The sequence below is a fragment of the Phalangium opilio genome, unplaced genomic scaffold (genome assembly GCF_054372755.1).
Source record: "Phalangium opilio isolate 3A_F unplaced genomic scaffold, DU_Popi_V2 ptg000217l_1, whole genome shotgun sequence".
In the NCBI taxonomy this organism is placed as follows: Eukaryota; Metazoa; Arthropoda; class Arachnida; order Opiliones; family Phalangiidae; genus Phalangium; species Phalangium opilio.
The window spans coordinates 2,386,634-2,404,296 of record NW_028324218.1 but is presented as its reverse complement, the minus strand read 5'-3'; the positions used below and the strand labels follow the sequence as shown (position 1 = coordinate 2,404,296).

The 17,663-nt window shown below is 42.6% G+C and overlaps 2 protein-coding genes and 1 long non-coding RNA gene across 7 annotated transcripts; all 3 read right to left on the bottom strand.

The window, feature by feature from the left end:
• Window positions 1–1,078: 1,078 nt before the first annotated feature.
• LOC149615596 (uncharacterized) lies at window positions 1,079–4,829 on the bottom strand. Its single transcript, XR_016375969.1, has 2 exons — window positions 2,301–4,829; window positions 1,079–1,980 (listed from the first exon to the last, which is right to left on the bottom strand). It is a non-coding gene; the product is annotated as an uncharacterized LOC149615596 (long non-coding RNA).
• A 2,761-nt stretch (window positions 4,830–7,590) lies between these two features.
• LOC149615594 (piwi-like protein 1) lies at window positions 7,591–17,486 on the bottom strand. Of its 4 annotated transcripts, none has more exons than XM_089856921.1 (10): window positions 17,053–17,486; window positions 13,839–14,061; window positions 13,549–13,775; window positions 13,184–13,335; window positions 12,981–13,117; window positions 12,736–12,911; window positions 12,525–12,673; window positions 11,596–11,881; window positions 11,347–11,528; window positions 7,591–7,729 (listed from the first exon to the last, which is right to left on the bottom strand). In XM_089856921.1, exons 2-8 carry the CDS (start codon window positions 14,055–14,057, stop codon window positions 11,853–11,855), a joined length of 1,089 nt encoding a protein of 362 aa, XP_089713047.1. In that variant the 5' UTR covers window positions 14,058–14,061; window positions 17,053–17,486; the 3' UTR covers window positions 7,591–7,729; window positions 11,347–11,528; window positions 11,596–11,852. The 4 variants fall into 4 exon arrangements, with proteins under 4 accessions (XP_089713047.1, XP_089713045.1, XP_089713046.1 ...); XM_089856920.1 differs by lacking the exon at window positions 7,591–7,729 and adding an exon at window positions 7,736–8,227 and having other exon boundaries at window positions 11,596–11,893; XM_089856919.1 differs by lacking the exons at window positions 11,347–11,528; window positions 11,596–11,881 and having other exon boundaries at window positions 7,596–7,729.
• On the bottom strand, window positions 14,646–17,046 carry LOC149615595 (glycerate kinase-like). Of its 2 annotated transcripts, none has more exons than XM_089856949.1 (2): window positions 16,273–17,046; window positions 14,646–14,783 (listed from the first exon to the last, which is right to left on the bottom strand). In XM_089856949.1, the coding sequence occupies exons 1-2, from the start codon at window positions 16,671–16,673 to the stop codon at window positions 14,711–14,713; spliced, it is 474 nt and encodes a 157-aa protein (XP_089713075.1). In that variant the 5' UTR covers window positions 16,674–17,046; the 3' UTR covers window positions 14,646–14,710. The 2 variants fall into 2 exon arrangements, with proteins under 2 accessions (XP_089713075.1, XP_089713076.1); XM_089856950.1 differs by lacking the exon at window positions 14,646–14,783 and adding an exon at window positions 14,934–15,139.
• Window positions 17,487–17,663: the final 177 nt, after the last annotated feature.

The window sequence follows — 17,663 nt, the reverse complement described above, 5'->3', positions numbered from 1 at the left end:
TTTTTTAATCCCCGGGCAATTTGGGCTATTTTTTAATCCCCGGGCAATTTGGGCTATTTTTTTAAAAATCCCCGGGGCAATTTAGGCTATTTTTTAAAAATCCCCGGGCAATTTGGGCTATTTTTTTAAAAATCCCCGGGCAATTTGGGATATTTTTTAAAAATCCCCGGGTAATTTGGGCTATTTTTTAAAAATCCCGGGTAATTTGGGCTATTTTTTAAAAAATCCCCGGGTAATTTGGGGTATTTTTTAAAAATCCCCGGGCAATTTGGCCTATTTTTTAATCCCCGGGCAATTTTTGCCTATTTTTTAATCCCCGGGCAATTTTTGCCTATTTTTAAAATTCCCGGGCAATTTTTGCCTATTTTTAAAATCCCCGGGCAATTTGGGCTATTTTTTAAAAAATCCTCGGGTAATTTGGGCTATTTTTTAAAAACTCCCCGGGTAATTTGGGCTATTTTTTAAAAAATCCCCGGGTAATTTGGGCTATTTTTTAAAAAATCCCCGGGTAATTTGGGCTATTTTTTTAAAAATCCCCGGGTAATTTGGGCTATTTTTTAAAAATCCCCGGGCAATTTGGGCTATTTTTAAAATCCCCGGGCAATTTGGGCTATTTTTAAAATCCCCGGGCAATTTGGGCTATTTTTTAAAATCCCCGGGCAAAAAAAGCTCCGGGGGAATTTGAAAAGTAGGGCTATAAGCTCCGGGGGAAATAATTTGGGCTATTTATTAAAATCCCCGGGCAATTTGGGCTATTTTTTAAAAATCCCCGGGCAATTTGGGCTATTTTTTAATAATCCCCGAGCATTTTGGGCTATTTTTCAAAAATCCCCAGGCAATTTGGGCTATTTTTTAAAAATCCCCGGGCAATTTGGGCTATTTTTTAAAAATCCACGGGCAATTTGGCCTATTTTTTAAAATAGTATCGGATCGGTTGGTTTTGGATCATATCGGTATCGGTTCATGTTTGTACCGGTATCGATCGGTATCGGGTTAAGCCTGGTATCGGCCATCTCTAATTATAACCGTAAGCATATCAAACCATGCTTATGTTACAACTTTTATACTGTATGCAAAATTTCATTGTTAAAGTCATTTATTCTGTTTATTAAGAGTGTGTCATGTCAACCTATTCGGCTCGCCCTTTTTAATTTTACACGGAATTTTAATTACGGTAAAATTTAAGAAACGGCACCAAAACCCCTGTCCCTGTCCCGGACGCGTCCGCGAAACGAACGCTTACGATGAGAGAGAGAGGGAAACCGGTCGCGTCCGCGAAACGTACGCTTACGATGAGAGAGAGAGATCGCTAGCGTACGCGGTGGCGATACGAAGCTCCGCGTAGAGAGAGAACTGCCTGCCTGGTATATTAGTGAGAGGGGGAAGAGGGAGAGGGGGCATCCCGCTCGGAGAGAGAGGAAAGAAAGGTAGTTTAAATCTCGCGGGCTTTTTTGAGTGAAGGGAAACAAGATGATAATTTTCGTGCACTACTGCACTTTGTGCGCGTGATACATCAGAGATTATGCTGGATGGTTAGGTTAGGTTTCGTAAAATAGAGGGGACGCTTTACGGTCATAGTGATTTCTGGTTTAGGGGATCCAGGATTTTGTTTAAATACATTATTTGATTCGTATGGTTTTTAAAAATTATACTTTAGTGGGGTGCACAATTTAGTTTCATTAATATTATTTGAAATGTGACGTTATTAGAAATTAAAGGGATACACGATTGTGTTTCAGAAATGTTTTTAGTTGTACGATTTATTGGAGATCAACTATACGGGGGGGGGGGGTCACGTGAGCCGTGTAAAATTACTATTAAGGCCCAGCCCTTGGGCCATCTTGTTCTGTTATGTTAAGAAAGCACGGTGTTTCCCGTCGGTGTTTGCACTCCTGATCGTGAAACTTCAGATGGACTTGGTACTGATGTACCATTGTTCAACTTTCCCAATACTCATATTACAATGAATATTTTTATCATCTGCAAAAAGGAAACTAGTAGTAGTATCTGTTCTATGTATCCATATTTGAGAGCTTATTACTTAATATCATAAGTTTATATGATATGTTCCATAAGTCTGTACTAAGCCAGGCTCGCTATACGGGATTTACGAGAGGTACTTCTGTGGGCGCTGACATTCGCTGTCGTCGAACGCGCTCCGTAGCCTTGGCAGAACAACTCTCCGAAAAGGGGGCGGTAACCTCGTAAGTCCCGTATACGAGAATCTATGAACTACGTCGCTTCATGACCAGCTCTCAGTAACCAGTGGCAAACGTATGGAACATATATTATGAACTTACGCTGCTATATCTGTAGCTTGATTGTCATGAAAAGAATAATTTCACATGATAATAATACAACTCCAAAGGACCAACTCCTTGTTTCCGACAGAGACTCAAGTTCTGAAAGTTGTAACATAGAGCGTGCATAGATTACCAAATGGAGTTGTTGCATCATTGTATTAGAAAACAGGGAACTCAGAATGCATTTGATTAGGCGCTGCTCCGGCGCGTAGGGGGCCTCTACAGCGCCCCCCTCCTGCCTTCATCCCTGTGCCCAAATGGTACCTGCGGAACCGCCGTCAAGGCATACGGGATCGGCCAGCGGGCCCGGCAACGCCCCTTAAGCAGGTGACAGAGGCGGGACACCGTCGGCGGCGAGCCCAGCCAGGAGGTGGTCGGTGACAGGGCTCGGACTAAGGCAGCAGAAGGCTCGAGGGGCCGAGAAAACAGGGAACTATGATGATAAACGGGGGAATACGATAGTATCAGAAAAATACCAAAGGATATCGATACAACTCCAAGGGACCAACTCCTTTTTTTCGTCATCGACTTAAGTTCTGAAAGTTGTAACATTGGGTATTAGTATCGAAAAGAGAGTATAAAGATGGGAAACAGGGTATTGCAGACTTAAGAAAACCGTGTATTAATTAGGCTAGGGTGGTAAAACATTCCTAATGAATTCTTTTAAAGTTATATTTGACCAAAATGGAGTCGAAATCCCTTATACCGAACGTTTAAATTATCTACATAAATTAATCTGTTGAGAACGGAAAACTACTGTCCGCTTATTTTTTACCTGAACTAATAAAAAATTAAACCAATTTAAACATTATATAGGCCTATTTACGAGACCCGAAATGAATGAGATTTTGCGTTTGTTGGTATAAACATAACTTCCTATACTTCGTAATGCTAGAGACTTAATGAGAGCTGGTTCGAGAACGACGCGAGAATTGACTACACGCGGTTTTGCAGTCCATCTTCCCATTTAGTCTGTACTAAGCCTTTGACAGCGCATAACCAGGAGTCGCTTTACGAGAATCTATGACGTTTCATCTACGTCACTTCATGACAAGCTCTCAGTAACCAGTGACAAACTTATAGAACATATCTTATGAACTTATGGTATAAACAATAGGTAGATAAAATATAAGGTAGATAAAATATCTATATTTTTATTACTTTTATAAAAAAAGATACAATTTTTTTTTTTTCGATCTTGTAATTTTTTAATTAAATCTATGGGTGAAATCGGGAAAGAAAAAAAGTAAAAGCATTTTATTTGTAAAACAGAAATTAATTAAATTGGATACATTTTAGCTATTTTTTAATTAATTTTTGATTATAGAGTAAAACATAAGTTTAATTAAATTGCCTTAAATACAGGTCTACGGTTAGTTGGTAAAAATATTAGGCTAAAGGGCAAAATCATAATTTAACAACAAAAACCAATTTTTACCTATTTTTGTTACTATTATAAATATTTATTACCTTACTAAATCTTTTGGGAATCTGAAGAAAGAATTGTCGCAATTTTTAATAGCGCAACATTGCTTGATACTGTTTGTAGGGCCCGCCATCAGGGCTCTACATAAGGCACTAGTCAAGGCATTTGACTACTAAAATAAATCGAAATCTGGGGGCTCACTAGTCAACTTGACTAGTAAAATAATGTCCCAAATATTCGTAAACCATGCGTCTCAAAATAATTTTTAATAGAGCTAAACATTTGACAAGTCTATACGCGTTTTCATATAACGGCAAAGGAACGGAATTTAAGAAAGGGGGAAGAGATTAAGAGAATCCCACGACCCTTTAGTCATTTACTCAACTGGTATTAATAAAATCCTACTTTTATTCAGACGTGTCACGTTTCTGTTTTCTGTGCTTTAGTGGTAAAGCAAATATATACATTACCTTACCATCTTGTTTTTATACCCCCAATTTTTCCCCCACTAGTCAGTGACTACTAAAAAAAATTGGGATAGGGGGGCACACTAGTCAGGCTGACTACTAAAAAAAAGTACCCTCGTGAGTCGTGTTTTACCTTAGGCTCGCGTACCAAAAAAATGAGGGGGGGGGAAGAGAGTGGGGGTTTACAATCAACTGAGAAAATATAGGAACGCTAGTGACATCTAGCGTAGAGTTAAACGACTAAAAAAAATGCTAACACCCTTGAACTTGATAACTTCATGAACGGTAACTTTCTTAGCGACTGCGTGATAAAAAAAGAACAGTTTCCCTGCCAGTAGTCCAGTGTTGGGCAAATCGCGAATGATGTTGTACTACCAAGCCGGGGGGGGGGGAATTCGGCGAATGATCGAAAAATTCGCGAATTTGCCCACCACTGCAGGCTGCCACAAATTACTACTTGCAGCCAAATCCGAGTATTTCAAAACTATGTTCTCAAGCGACATGAAGGAAGCCAAGGAAAACTTAACAGGCTGGACGACGGTGTCCGCACCGTCTACGATTTACTATATTTCATCTACACCGGAAAAATTCCATCAAATATAGACAACACTTGCCAAACATTGATACACGCCGCCTATCTCTTTTTCATGAGAGATCTACGAGAGATATGCGGTGACCGACTGCAAACACTGATCAACCGGGAAAACGCCGTAGAAATTCTGCTAATTGCAATAAAATACGAAATGGAAAAACTTAAAAAAGTCGCCGTTAAATTCATCGCTAATCATGATATATACATTTTCCAGACAACTGCTTGGAATGAGGCTAACTTGGAAATAACACGTGATATGTTTAGTGCTGCAATGGATGTATTGCGCGATGTAATGCCAGAAGAGGCGCCCGAAAACTTAAGTTAGGTTTCATTTAAGTTTGTATTCTGAACGTGTACCAGAAGAAGACAACAGAATGGTCAACAATCCCCTTATCAATGATTGAAATGAGCTCCTTTTAGAACAATCCTAGGCCTAAATCTAACTTTTTCACGTTCAAATTTGATCAACTTTGGTCAAAACATTGGTTAAATACCGTTTTTTGTATATTTCTAATTCTTGTACTTAAAAAATTAAACAAAACTTATTTTCATGAAAATTTGTGTATCACCAAACCACGTCTAGTGAACATTTCCCTGTAGAGTATTCTAATAATTACTTGCAAAATGTAATAGGACATTTTCAACTCAAAAACGCCCTTTTTGGACTTATCAGACATTATTTATAAAAATAGCATACGAACGGCTTAGGGCCTATTCCATATTAAAGACGTTTCTTGTTGTCAGGACCTATCTTGGAACTTTGCCATCGGCCTTTGCAATGGAGGCCCGAGAAGCTCGTTCCAAACTCAGGTACCTCGGCCGCCTAAAGTTCCTCCCCCAAGTCAGATTGGCCAAACAAGTGTGCGAGTCCATTCGTGCCAACGGTCTAGAGACCTCATGGACTTTCCGCGTCGCGGCGTTGGATAGGAAATATGGGGTCGGCACCGCTAGGGGTGACGCAACATCCTATGACACCTGGGCCAGCCAAGTCGACGGGGAAACAACCGAGCACGCCGAACGGACGTGGCGCTCCGCAATCTCCGCCAAGCAAAGCCTACGGCACTACGCGGCTAAAGCGCATCCCTCAGTGGAGGCCTGCTATGATGGCTCTCACGGAGGAGGCCTCCTTTTCCAGGCACGGACGGGGTCCCTGCTTACGGGTGTCCGCCGCGCCGACTTCGGCGATTACCAGCGCACCTGTCGCATCTGTGGTCCTAATGGCGTGTCCAGAGACGTGTGCCTCATCCGCGACCTCCAATTGGCGCCGTGTCAATCGTGGTAGCCCGTTGGAAGTCGTCCTGGGTCTGGAGGGCTCCGTTTGGGACCACGACGCCGTTCGGGCCATCCTCACGACCTGGTGGACCAAAAACGAAGCCTGGCGACGCGCCCACCCCGACTCATATATACCGCATTTTCTGGACCGGTAGGTCTCAAGGCTTCCGTTCCCCCGCTGCCACCACAAACAGTGTAACATTCGCGCATATTGTTTAACATATTAACTTCTGCTGCGCTCCCCCACTTTTAGGGAGCCGCCCTGATTCAAAAGGGCGTACCATTGTACGGCGAACAATTTAAACCTGTAAACCTGTATTGCATGACCATTGAAGGTCGTGTTGAAGTGTTGCGGTAACTTAAGAGACCCAACTCATAGTCTTGCTTAGCTTTCTTGAGCAAACGTTTGGCAATTTGTACACCCTTTTCCGCCAGCCCATTTGATTGCGGGTATTTGGGACTAGAGGTGGTGTGCGTGAACCCATACTCCTTAGAGAATAACTGGAACTCTTGTGAGCCAAACGGAACGTTATCCGAAAGAACCTCCCGTGGGATGCCGTGCCTTCCAAAATGCTTCTTTAGGCAATGGATGATGGTTGGGGCTCCAAGTGACTTAATGTCATCTACTTCCAGGTAATTGGAATAGCCATCAATTACGACGAGATAGTCCTTATCTTGATAATGAAATATATCAGTGCCCACGCGCTCCCATGGATCCATTGGCAACGGGCGCATAATTAACGGCTCTTGGGGCTGGGTATACTGATACTTGTCGCATGTTGAGCAACTCTTGCAAGTACGCTCAATATCAGCGTTGATATTCGGCCAATACAACGCCTGTCTGGCGCGGCGTCTGCATTTTTCAATTCCCAGATGGCCATCATGGATTATGTCCAGCATGCGTTCCCGGAGCGACGTCGGTATAACCATGCGGGTTCCTTTTAGGTTAACTCTGCGTGCACTGTGGCATATGGGGTTTCCAGCCTGTTCTGATATGGTCTCTAACCCTCGTTAAAACGGGATCCTTACTAGTCTCTTCCTTGATGAGCTTTAACATAGCGTCACTAACTGGTAGGGACCTGAGTACGGAATTGACGTGAACCTCGAGCTCGTCAGATCAATATCTGACATAGCGTAGCGTCGCCGTGAGTTAATGGCAAGCTCGATCTGGATAGAGCATCGGCTACAACTAGGTCCTTCCATTGTTTGCCTCTCGCAACTGTTGATCATGATCGTTCCGAGTTTTACCCCATACTAGAACGTCATCATGCTTGCTTGCTTGACTCCATCAAAAATTTGACTGAACACCTTGTAAAATATTTCAGGTGCCGATGAGATTCCAAAAGGCAAACGTGTGAAGCAGTAGCGCCCATTCGGTGTGTTGAACGTCGTCAGTAACCGACTGTTTTCGTCTAGTGGGATCTGATAAAAGCCAGACGCAGCGTCCAACTTCGAAAAGTATTTGGCGCCTGCTAATTCCGCTTCGATTTCCTCTTTAGTAGGAATCTGATAATGTTCCCGACGTATGTTCTGGTTTAAAGGCTGCGGGTCCAGACACAGTGGGCTTTTCGCCGGACGCCGCGTTTCCAAAGGACTATTCGAAATTTTGAATTTAGAAAATGTAAAATCATCTTTTTCCAGTCTTGTATCGCGATGCCCTGGTTTTTAACTGCAAAATAAAGCTCAATTATTAGAAATTTCGATTACGATGCTTTTCCACCAATTTAGGCTATTTCTTAAAAATTCCCGGGTAATTTAGGCTATTTTTTAAAAATTCCCGGGTAATTTAGGCTAATTTCTTCCGGACCTTACATCCCTACTTTCAAATTTCCCCCGGAGCTGATAAGCCCTACTGGCAAATTTCCCCGGACCTTACATCCCTACTTTCAAATAATAATAACGGCTTTTATTTCGGAGAAATCCTTTCAGATAAAATCTGGTTTACAAAGGTGTCCTTATAATTTAAATTAACTCAAGACTAAAATAGAATAAAAAATACATTTAAGTTTTTAAAAATTTAGTTAACTCTTTTTTAAATAGGGTTATCGATTCAATGTTTTTTAGATATTGGGGCAGCTTGTTCCATAAGGTTATACCGCGAAATTTTGCACTTTTTTTTCTTAATGTTGTTTGAAGGTCTTCTACGTGGAAATTATTGTTGCTGGATCTAGTTGAATGGTTATGCATTTCCGTTTGTTTAGTAAGGAAGTCGTTCATATAGGCCGGAGTTTTCCCCTTATTGATCTGATAAGCCCTACTGGCAAATTCCCCCGGAGCTGACAAGCCCTACTGGCAAATTTCCCCCGGAGCTGATAAGCCCTACTGGCAAATTTCCCCCGGAGCTGATAAGCCCTACTGGCAAATTTCCCCCGGAGCTGATAAGCCCTACTGGCAAATTTCCCCCGGAGCTGATAAGCCCTACTGGCAAATTTCCCCCCGGAGCTGATAAGCCCTACTGGCAAATTTCACCCGGAGCTGATAAGCCCTACTGGCAAATTTCCCCCGGAGCTGATAAGCCCTACTGGCAAATTTCCCCCGGAGCTGATAAGCCCTACTGGCAAATTTCCCCCGGAGCTGATAAGCCCTACTGGCAAATTTCCCCCGGAGCTGATAAGCCCTACTGGCAAATTTCCCCCGGAGCTGATAAGCCCTACTGGCAAATTTCCCCCGGAGCTGATAAGCCCTACTGGCAAATTTCCCCCGGAGCTGATAAGCCCTACTGGCAAATTTCCCCCGGAGCTGATAAGCCCTACTGGCAAATTTCCCCCGGAGCTGATAAGCCCTACTGGCAAATTTCCCCCGGAGCTGATAAGCCCTACTGGCAAATTTCCCCCGGAGCTGATAAGCCCTACTGGCAAATTTCCCCCGGAGCTGATAAGCCCTACTGGCAAATTCCCCCGGAGCTGATAAGCCCTACTGGCAAATTTCCCCCGGAGCTGATAAGCCCTACTGGCAAATTTCCCCCGGAGCTGATAAGCCCTACTGGCAAATTTCCCCCGGAGCTGATAAGCCCTACTGGCAAATTTCCCCCGGAGCTGACAAGCCCTACTGGCAAATTTCCCCCGGAGCTGATAAGCCCTACTGGCAAATTTCCCCCGGAGCTGATAAGCCCTACTGGCAAATTTCCCCCGGAGCTGATAAGCCCTACTGGCAAATTTCCCCCGGAGCTGATAAGCCCTACTGGCAAATTTCCCCCGGAGCTGATAAGCCCTACTGGCAAATTTCCCCCGGAGCTGATAAGCCCTACTGGCAAATTTCCCCCGGAGCTGATAAGCCCTACTGGCAAATTTCCCCCGGAGCTGATAAGCCCTACTGGCAAATTTCCCCCGGAGCTGATAAGCCCTACTGGCAAATTTCCCCCGGAGCTGATAAGCCCTACTGGCAAATTTCCCCCGGAGCTGATAAGCCCTACTGGCAAATTTCCCCCGGAGCTGATAAGCCCTACTGGCAAATTTCCCCCGGAGCTGATAAGCCCTACTGGCAAATTTCCCCCCGGAGCTGATAAGCCCTACTGGCAAATTTCCCCCGGAGCTGATAAGCCCTACTGGCAAATTTCCCCCGGAGCTGATAAGCCCTACTGGCAAATTTCCCCCGGAGCTGATAAGCCCTACTGGCAAATTTCCCCCGGAGCTGATAAGCCCTACTGGCAAATTTCCCCCGGAGCTGATAAGCCCTACTTTCAAATTTCCCCCGGAGCTGATAAGCCCTACTTTCAAATTTCCCCCGGAGCTGATAAGCCCTACTGGCAAATTTCCCCCGGAGCTGATAAGCCCTACTGGCAAATTTCCCCCGGAGCTGATAAGCCCTACTTTCAAATTTCCCCCGGAGCTGATAAGCCCTACTGGCAAATTTCCCCCGGAGCTGATAAGCCCTACTGGCAAATTTCCCCCGGAGCTGATAAGCCCTACTTTCAAATTTCCCCCGGAGCTGATAAGCCCTACTGGCAAATTTCCCCCGGAGCTGATAAGCCCTACTGGCAAATTTCCCCCGGAGCTGATAAGCCCTACTGGCAAATTTCCCCCGGAGCTGATAAGCCCTACTGGCAAATTTCCCCCGGAGCTGATAAGCCCTACTGGCAAATTTCCCCCGGAGCTGATAAGCCCTACTGGCAAATTTCCCCCGGAGCTGATAAGCCCTACTTTCAAATTTCCCCCGGAGCTGATAAGCCCTACTGGCAAATTTCCCCCGGAGCTGATAAGCCCTACTGGCAAATTTCCCCCGGAGCTGATAAGCCCTACTGGCAAATTTCCCCCGGAGCTGATAAGCCCTACTGGCAAATTTCCCCCGGAGCTGATAAGCCCTACTTTCAAATTTCCCCCGGAGCTGATAAGCCCTACTGGCAAATTTCCCCCGGAGCTGATAAGCCCTACTGGCAAATTTCCCCCGGAGCTGATAAGCCCTACTGGCAAATTTCCCCCGGAGCTGATAAGCCCTACTTTCAAATTTCCCCCGGAGCTGATAAGCCCTACTTTCAAATTTCCCCCGGAGCTGATAAGCCCTACTGGCAAATTTCCCCCGGAGCTGATAAGCCCTACTTTCAAATTTCCCCCGGAGCTGATAAGCCCTACTTTCAAATTTCCCCCGGAGCTGATAAGCCCTACTGGCAAATTTCCCCCGGAGCTGATAAGCCCTACTTTCAAATTTCCCCCGGAGCTGATAAGCCCTACTTTCAAATTTCCCCCGGAGCTGATAAGCCCTACTTTCAAATTTCCCCCGGAGCTGATAAGCCCTACTGGCAAATTTCCCCCGGAGCTGATAAGCCCTACTGGCAAATTTCCCCCGGAGCTGATAAGCCCTACTTTCAAATTTCCCCCGGAGCTGATAAGCCCTACTTTCAAATTTCCCCCGGAGCTGATAAGCCCTACTGGCAAATTTCCCCCGGAGCTGATAAGCCCTACTTTCAAATTTCCCCCGGAGCTGATAAGCCCTACTTTCAAATTTCCCCCGGAGCTGATAAGCCCTACTTTCAAATTTCCCCCGGAGCTGATAAGCCCTACTGGCAAATTTCCCCCGGAGCTGATAAGCCCTACTTTCAAATTTCCCCCGGAGCTGATAAGCCCTACTGGCAAATTTCCCCCGGAGCTGATAAGCCCTACTTTCAAATTTCCCCCGGAGCTGATAAGCCCTACTGGCAAATTTCCCCCGGAGCTGATAAGCCCTACTGGCAAATTTCCCCCGGAGCTGATAAGCCCTACTGGCAAATTTCCCCCGGAGCTGATAAGCCCTACTTTCAAATTTCCCCCTTCTTCTTAACTGGTTCTTTTTATTTTTATCCATTGGTTTTACCATTAGCTTTATTTCCATCATTCCTCTTCTTCATCTCTTCTTGTTTCCATTCCTTCTCCAAAAAAGCTTCAAATATGGTTCTGTCCTCTTTAAGTAATTGCTTATATTTTGCATGCACATTATTGCAGGAGTAAAATGAGGGTTTCCCCAAATACTGCTTAGCAACTTCATGTTCTCCAATCCTGATATTTAATAAACATGTTTTTAAACACCAATTTAAGATAATTTCATTTAAAGCGCGCATCTTACTCGTGAAAAAAGCAGCTTATTTTATGTGGAATTTCTTCAAAGTAAGGGAAAACGCAAAATACTTCATTGTAACAAGCAAAAACATCTTTCAAATCATAATTTTTCATACAACGATCTTCTAAATCTTCAGAATCTTTAAGCTTTTCACGAAGCTCTTTTCATCTTGGATGATCTCGAAATTAGTTTCAAGTTCCAGACATCGAGATTTTAACTTTTTCCTTGCTTCATGATCAAGTTGGAGGTACTCTGTCATTTCGTTAACCTCCGTGAAGTCCGTCCTGAGTAGCTAAAGGATTAGCTAAAGGATTAGATGGCTCCGGGGTTATTTGAAAAGTGGGGCTACAAGCTCCGGGGTTATTTGAAAAGTGGGGCTACAAGCTCCGGGGTTATTTGAAAAGTGGGGCTACAAGCTCCGGGGTTATTTGAAAAGTGGGGCTACAAGCTCCGGGGTTATTTGAAAAGTGGGGCTACAAGCTCCGGGGTTATTTGAAAAGTGGGGCTACAAGCTCCGGGGTTATTTGAAAAGTGGGGCTACAAGCTCCGGGGTTATTTGAAAAGTGGGGCTGCAAGCTCCGGGGTTATTTGAAAAGTGGGGCTACAAGCTCCGGGGTTATTTGAAAAGTGGGGCTACAAGCTCCGGGGTTATTTGAAAAGTGGGGCTACAAGCTCCGGGGTTATTTGAAAAGTGGGGCTACAAGCTCCGGGGTTATTTGAAAAGTGGGGCTACAAGCTCCGGGGTTATTTGAAAAGTGGGGCTACAAGCTCCGGGGTTATTTGAAAAGTGGGGCTACAAGCTCCGGGGTTATTTGAAAAGTGGGGCTACAAGCTCCGGGGTTATTTGAAAAGTGGGGCTACAAGCTCCGGGGTTATTTGAAAAGTGGGGCTACAAGCAAGGTTAAAATGTTAATATTCAAATAACCCCGACTAACCATTTTTCAGTTGCAAATTTGTCAGTTCTTTCCTCAAAACCTGGACTTCCGCCTTGTATTCATATATGGCGTTTTCCAGGTGGAAGACTTCTTCTTGTAAACAATGAAGCCTACGATTCTTTTGTTGAAGGAGTTTTCCAGCCACAGTGCTAAATTTGTTTAATCAAGAATTAAGAGTCTAAGAAATAAATTGCTAAAGTCTCTAACGAACCTAGCATCTTGTAGAAGCTCTTCACGTTCAAGGAGTAACGCTTTGTTTTCATCTTGGACAATTTCAAAATTAGTTTCAAGCTCTTGACATCGAGCGTTTAATTTTTTTCTTGCTTCATGATCTAGTTGAAGATATTCGGTCATTTTATTAACATCCCTGATGTCGGTCCTGAGAAGCTAAAGGATTTAAATTATTTTATTATTTAATCACGGTTATTTTTCGGGAAGAAAATAAAGATCCGATACCTGTTTGATCGCGTTCTTAACAACTTGTTGCGCATTTACCTCCAACCCAAAAATGGCTTCGTAGTAAACTTCTTTGTTAGCGCAATTTATAGCACATCCTAAGATGAGCAGTAATAAACACACTAACTCCGTGGGATCTGAAATTGTTAATAATTGACGTGGTTAACTTAATTTAATTTAATTAAATTAAATTAAATAATGACCAGGGCATTCGATGCAACAAAGTTTCTTGATGGCGTCATAACGATCCTCTTTGTTGTTTGGCACAATGGCCACAATAAGGGTGGCTCCCATCTTAAACGCCTCTTTGATTTCGTTGAGGAATGACGTCGTTCTGTCGTCACTGACGCTCATTCTAAAATAATTTAAAATTATATTTTTAAATATAGTACTTCATACCTTCAATGTCAGTACTCTCTCTCTCTCCACTTTTAATAATAAAATTTAATTTTAAATAATAATTTTAAAAATAGGAAAGTAAGTACTGTAAGATAAAAGTTTTTGCAGCCGCGACGCGAATACTACAAGTTAAAAGCAAGTACTATTAATTAAAAATCAATAAAATTACATTTTTGGAGCAGCGACATTCATCTTGAACGTTTCATACAACTCGTCGCAATTTGGACGATCGCGTTCGGTCGAAATGATCGCGAACTTGTCCATGTGACGAGGATTATCCTTGCCAAAATCCCTGTCTTTGGCAGAAAACTCCGACCTTCCTTGAATGATTTTTTCTTGCAACTGCAATGGTTCGCTTCCGTAACTTATTCCCCATTTTTCCATATCCTCTTTAACCTGAATAGTTAATTAAGTTAGTTAAGAACGCGACGCGCCAATTAAAATTTGACAATAATTTACCTTGGCGTTGGTAAGACAGCGATTCATGAAGCTCTTGACCATTTCAACGCGGCTTCTAGGTCCGGGACGAGTCGTTGTCGCCACTTCCCTCATCAAATTGAAATGGCTTCTCATGATGTCGGTTAAACCAGTCATGGCTGGTTCGGGTGGTTTTTGACCCCTGGCACGTCCGCGGGCGTGTGCTCGCGACCTTCCGACAGGGTTGTCTGAATCGGCCATTTTTCTACAGGATTTAAAGTTAATTTCACAGTGGGTTCATGCAAGGAATACCGATTTCCCCGACAGGTTTTTCCCCCATACGTTTGCCTAAGTTTAAAACGTTTTTCCCCCATAAATAGAGTAATGAAAAGGGGAGTGTTCTTTAATACTTGAGGCAACCACCTCAGAGCAGACTTAGTCCGGGGAAATTTGAAAAGTAGGGCTATAAGCTCCGGGGGAATTTAGGCTATTTTCAAAGTCCCCGGGCAATTTGGGCTATTTTCAAAGTCCCCGGGCAATTTGGGCTATTTTCAAAGTCCCCGGGCAATTTGGGCTATTTTCAAAGTCCCCGGACAATTTGGGCTACTTTTTAAAATCCCCGGACAATTTTGGCCTATTTTTTAAAATCCCCGGGCAATTTGGGCTATTTTTTAAAATATCCCCCAGACCTTATAGCCCTAGTTTCAAATTTCCCTGCTGGGCAGTTTTCTTCATTTCATAAAATAGTCGGGTCAATTAATTTTTATTCTAATCTAATCAAATTAGGTGAAAATAGGCGAAAATAAAATATTAAGGATCTTACTTCTTCTAATTTTAAATTCCTTTCGACATAAGAAGAGTTCTCCATTTCCAGTTTTACAATTTGTTTTTTGACATCAGTTAGGTCACTCAGCTTAATAGTTGAGGCTCTCCAGGTTTGTAATAAAATAAATACTTGGCATTTCGCAATTTTGCTCAAACCTCCGCCTTTAACCAATGATAAACGTTTCCCAATTGAATTTAGTTCCTTAATATCAGCACCACGACTTGTAAGTAGCTTAGTAGCCAGTAACTTATCATCTAAAGTTACTGGAGGATTGGGATATGGCAACAAAGCCATATCCCCCCCCCCGTCTTTAAATATAAAATAACAACCAGACGGTTACTATTTCAATAACTATGGTCAGTAGCCCTATCTTGGAACTCTTTCTCAAGCTCTTTGGAAAGTGAGATTTTTCAGTACCAAATAAGTTACTGAAGTGAACAAGCAGACCAATACAATAAGTTTGAATTATTGCCGATCGATTGCACCCATTTTCAGATTGCAAAGACGCATACTTTTCCTGCAAAATGAGTTTTAGAAAAGGTCGATTTCAGCCCTAACTTGGAACGGTCCGTCCTAAATTGGAACGCCCCCGTCCTAAATTGGAACACCCCGTCCTAATTTGGAACACCCTATTTTAAATACAAAAAAATCTGAGTTTTTGTAACTAATAATAAGCAAATATAATTTGTTAGCGGTGCTACGACCATCTAGCGACCAACGTTTACCCTTTTATACCTGTACATATATTTTAAAGGGCACTGAGTGTCATCTGCTTAGAGCTCCAAAAATTGGCGCGCTCTCATGTTCATTACGGTTAAACATTGTAAATTAAATGCACTCTAACGGTATTTCGAGTGAAATAATTACAAAGTTAGATCAAAGTAACCTACACTGTTAAGTTTTTGTGGCGTAATTGTGTCGAATCCTCATTTTACATCAAGTGAGTCATGATACGGTGTTTGAAACCCAATATCACTAGGCGAAACATGCTAAATCAGCTAAAATTGGCATCACGTTTATGACTAAATCTGGATACTGGGCTAATAATTCCCGTATCTTTTTTGCATCTTAATCTACGCTTACGGGACCAAAATTATTAAGCAGGTAATGAATCAACGCATCTTCTAAGGTCTTTTTTGTTGTCCTTTAGTGAGTAAAACATTAGTTATGGAAGTAAAAAGATAGAGTAAATTTTCGTGTTTCGGGGTGTTCCATTTTAGGCAAATGAGGACATATTTTCAATTCGAGTTTTCTCAATAATTTTTAGGCCTAACCTGGCGTTTAAAGTGTTTAATTTGAAGAGAAAGATCCGAAGTTTTCAATGGAATTGTTTTCGTAAGCCTATGTTTTTCCCATTGGCCGTGAAAGCTTATGTCCCGAGACCCATGGGCATTTTGGAAAAAATAAATTATGCGAAATATGAGGTTGTCTAATTATGCTTGTATCTTCTCTGGATTTTATGATAGAGTCTTAAGGCCGTGTTATATGGATAGAGGGATTTTCAATCTTCCAAATAAGCCCTTAAAATATTTATTTGAAGCTCACAAACTTATGTTATGACCATTTTAAGAAAAGTGTTCCAAATTAGAGCTGTTCCAAATTAGGGCTGCTGACCCTAGTAGCGTAATTAAAACATTTAAACGTCCCTACCACTGATTAAAATCATTTGGTGATGGGGATTCAACGCAATTGTAAATTGATTTTGCAGCGTTTGAGGCATCATTATCTGGAAGATTGTTCTTATCGCCTTCGTGAATTTCAATTCTGCTCTCGGGGTTATTAACAATGTAGCTTTGTTTCATTCCAATTGGAACAGATATAATCCCACCCATCAAATGTTCGCTAACAACTTTCTCTAAGGCACTACACATACCAGTTACGGCTTTACCAAATCCAACGATATGGATATTTTTACGCAAATGATATTCGTGTTTTTCTACCTGAATTTTATCGTGGTCTAAAGGTTTAACAAAGTTTTTCATCAAAACATCGGACTTAACCGCCTCGGTGCCGTACTTTAAAATATCCCGAACATGCGTTTTTCTAAGCATTTTTTTAAGAAATTATTGTTAAACGTTTGTAAGTTTAGACTGGCGATACACCCTTCTTTTGTTCCTAAACCCTATAGTGTGCTACCGCGAAGCTGGGGGGGAGGAAACTGTGACGTCAATATTGGGTCCCGAATTTGTATTGCCCAAGCTGACGACCTCGCGACTGCCAATATGGTCGCCTGAAAATAAGATAAGAGCACGTGACGTCACTACAAAGTTCGTGGTAACACACTATTTTATGATAAGAAATCCAATCAGAAAATCTTTGCTTCACTAAGCCTTGGTTAGTCAACCGCTTTTGGCTGAGTGATAACAGCCATCTAATCGTAATCGCTTATCAAACACATTAAAAACCAATAAAATAGTGATGTATATTTACCCTTAATCCGGAATAAACGCGATAAAAACTGATCTAATTAATGAAAATTAATTAAAAGGCTAAACAAACTCTAAAAATAGCGCTAATAACTTGGCGTGGCGGTGGCGGCCATTACTGTGCAAAGTTCAAGCAAAGAGAATATAGGGGAGGAGTGGAAAGAGGGGAAAATCAAGAGGCTCTTTTCTACCGCGCATCTTCAATGCGCAGTACCGAGGCATTTCCGTTTGAGACATTTACGGAATCGTAGGTGGCGCGACTGAGCCGGAAACTCCCTCGGGCCGGAAATAAGAAAACTTTTTTATGGGACAAGTGTCCAGTGACCCCCTGTTTGAATGAGAAATTTATAGGACATTGTCCACTGAGTTTGCAAAAATAGTGTCGCTTCTCCATAGCCAAGCTATCAAAAATTCGGTAAATTTATTGGTCAAACTGTCCAGTGACCCCCTTAGTTTTTAAAAATTTTTTGGACATTTTAAAATTTTATTGGACAATGTCCAGTGTCCTGTGCTTATTTCCGGCCCTGACCAAGCGGGGGAGCTTCCACTCCTCCCCTACATTCTCTTTGGTTCAAGTGTTCAACCTGCAGGGCTCAGTCTTGGAAATAAGGATTT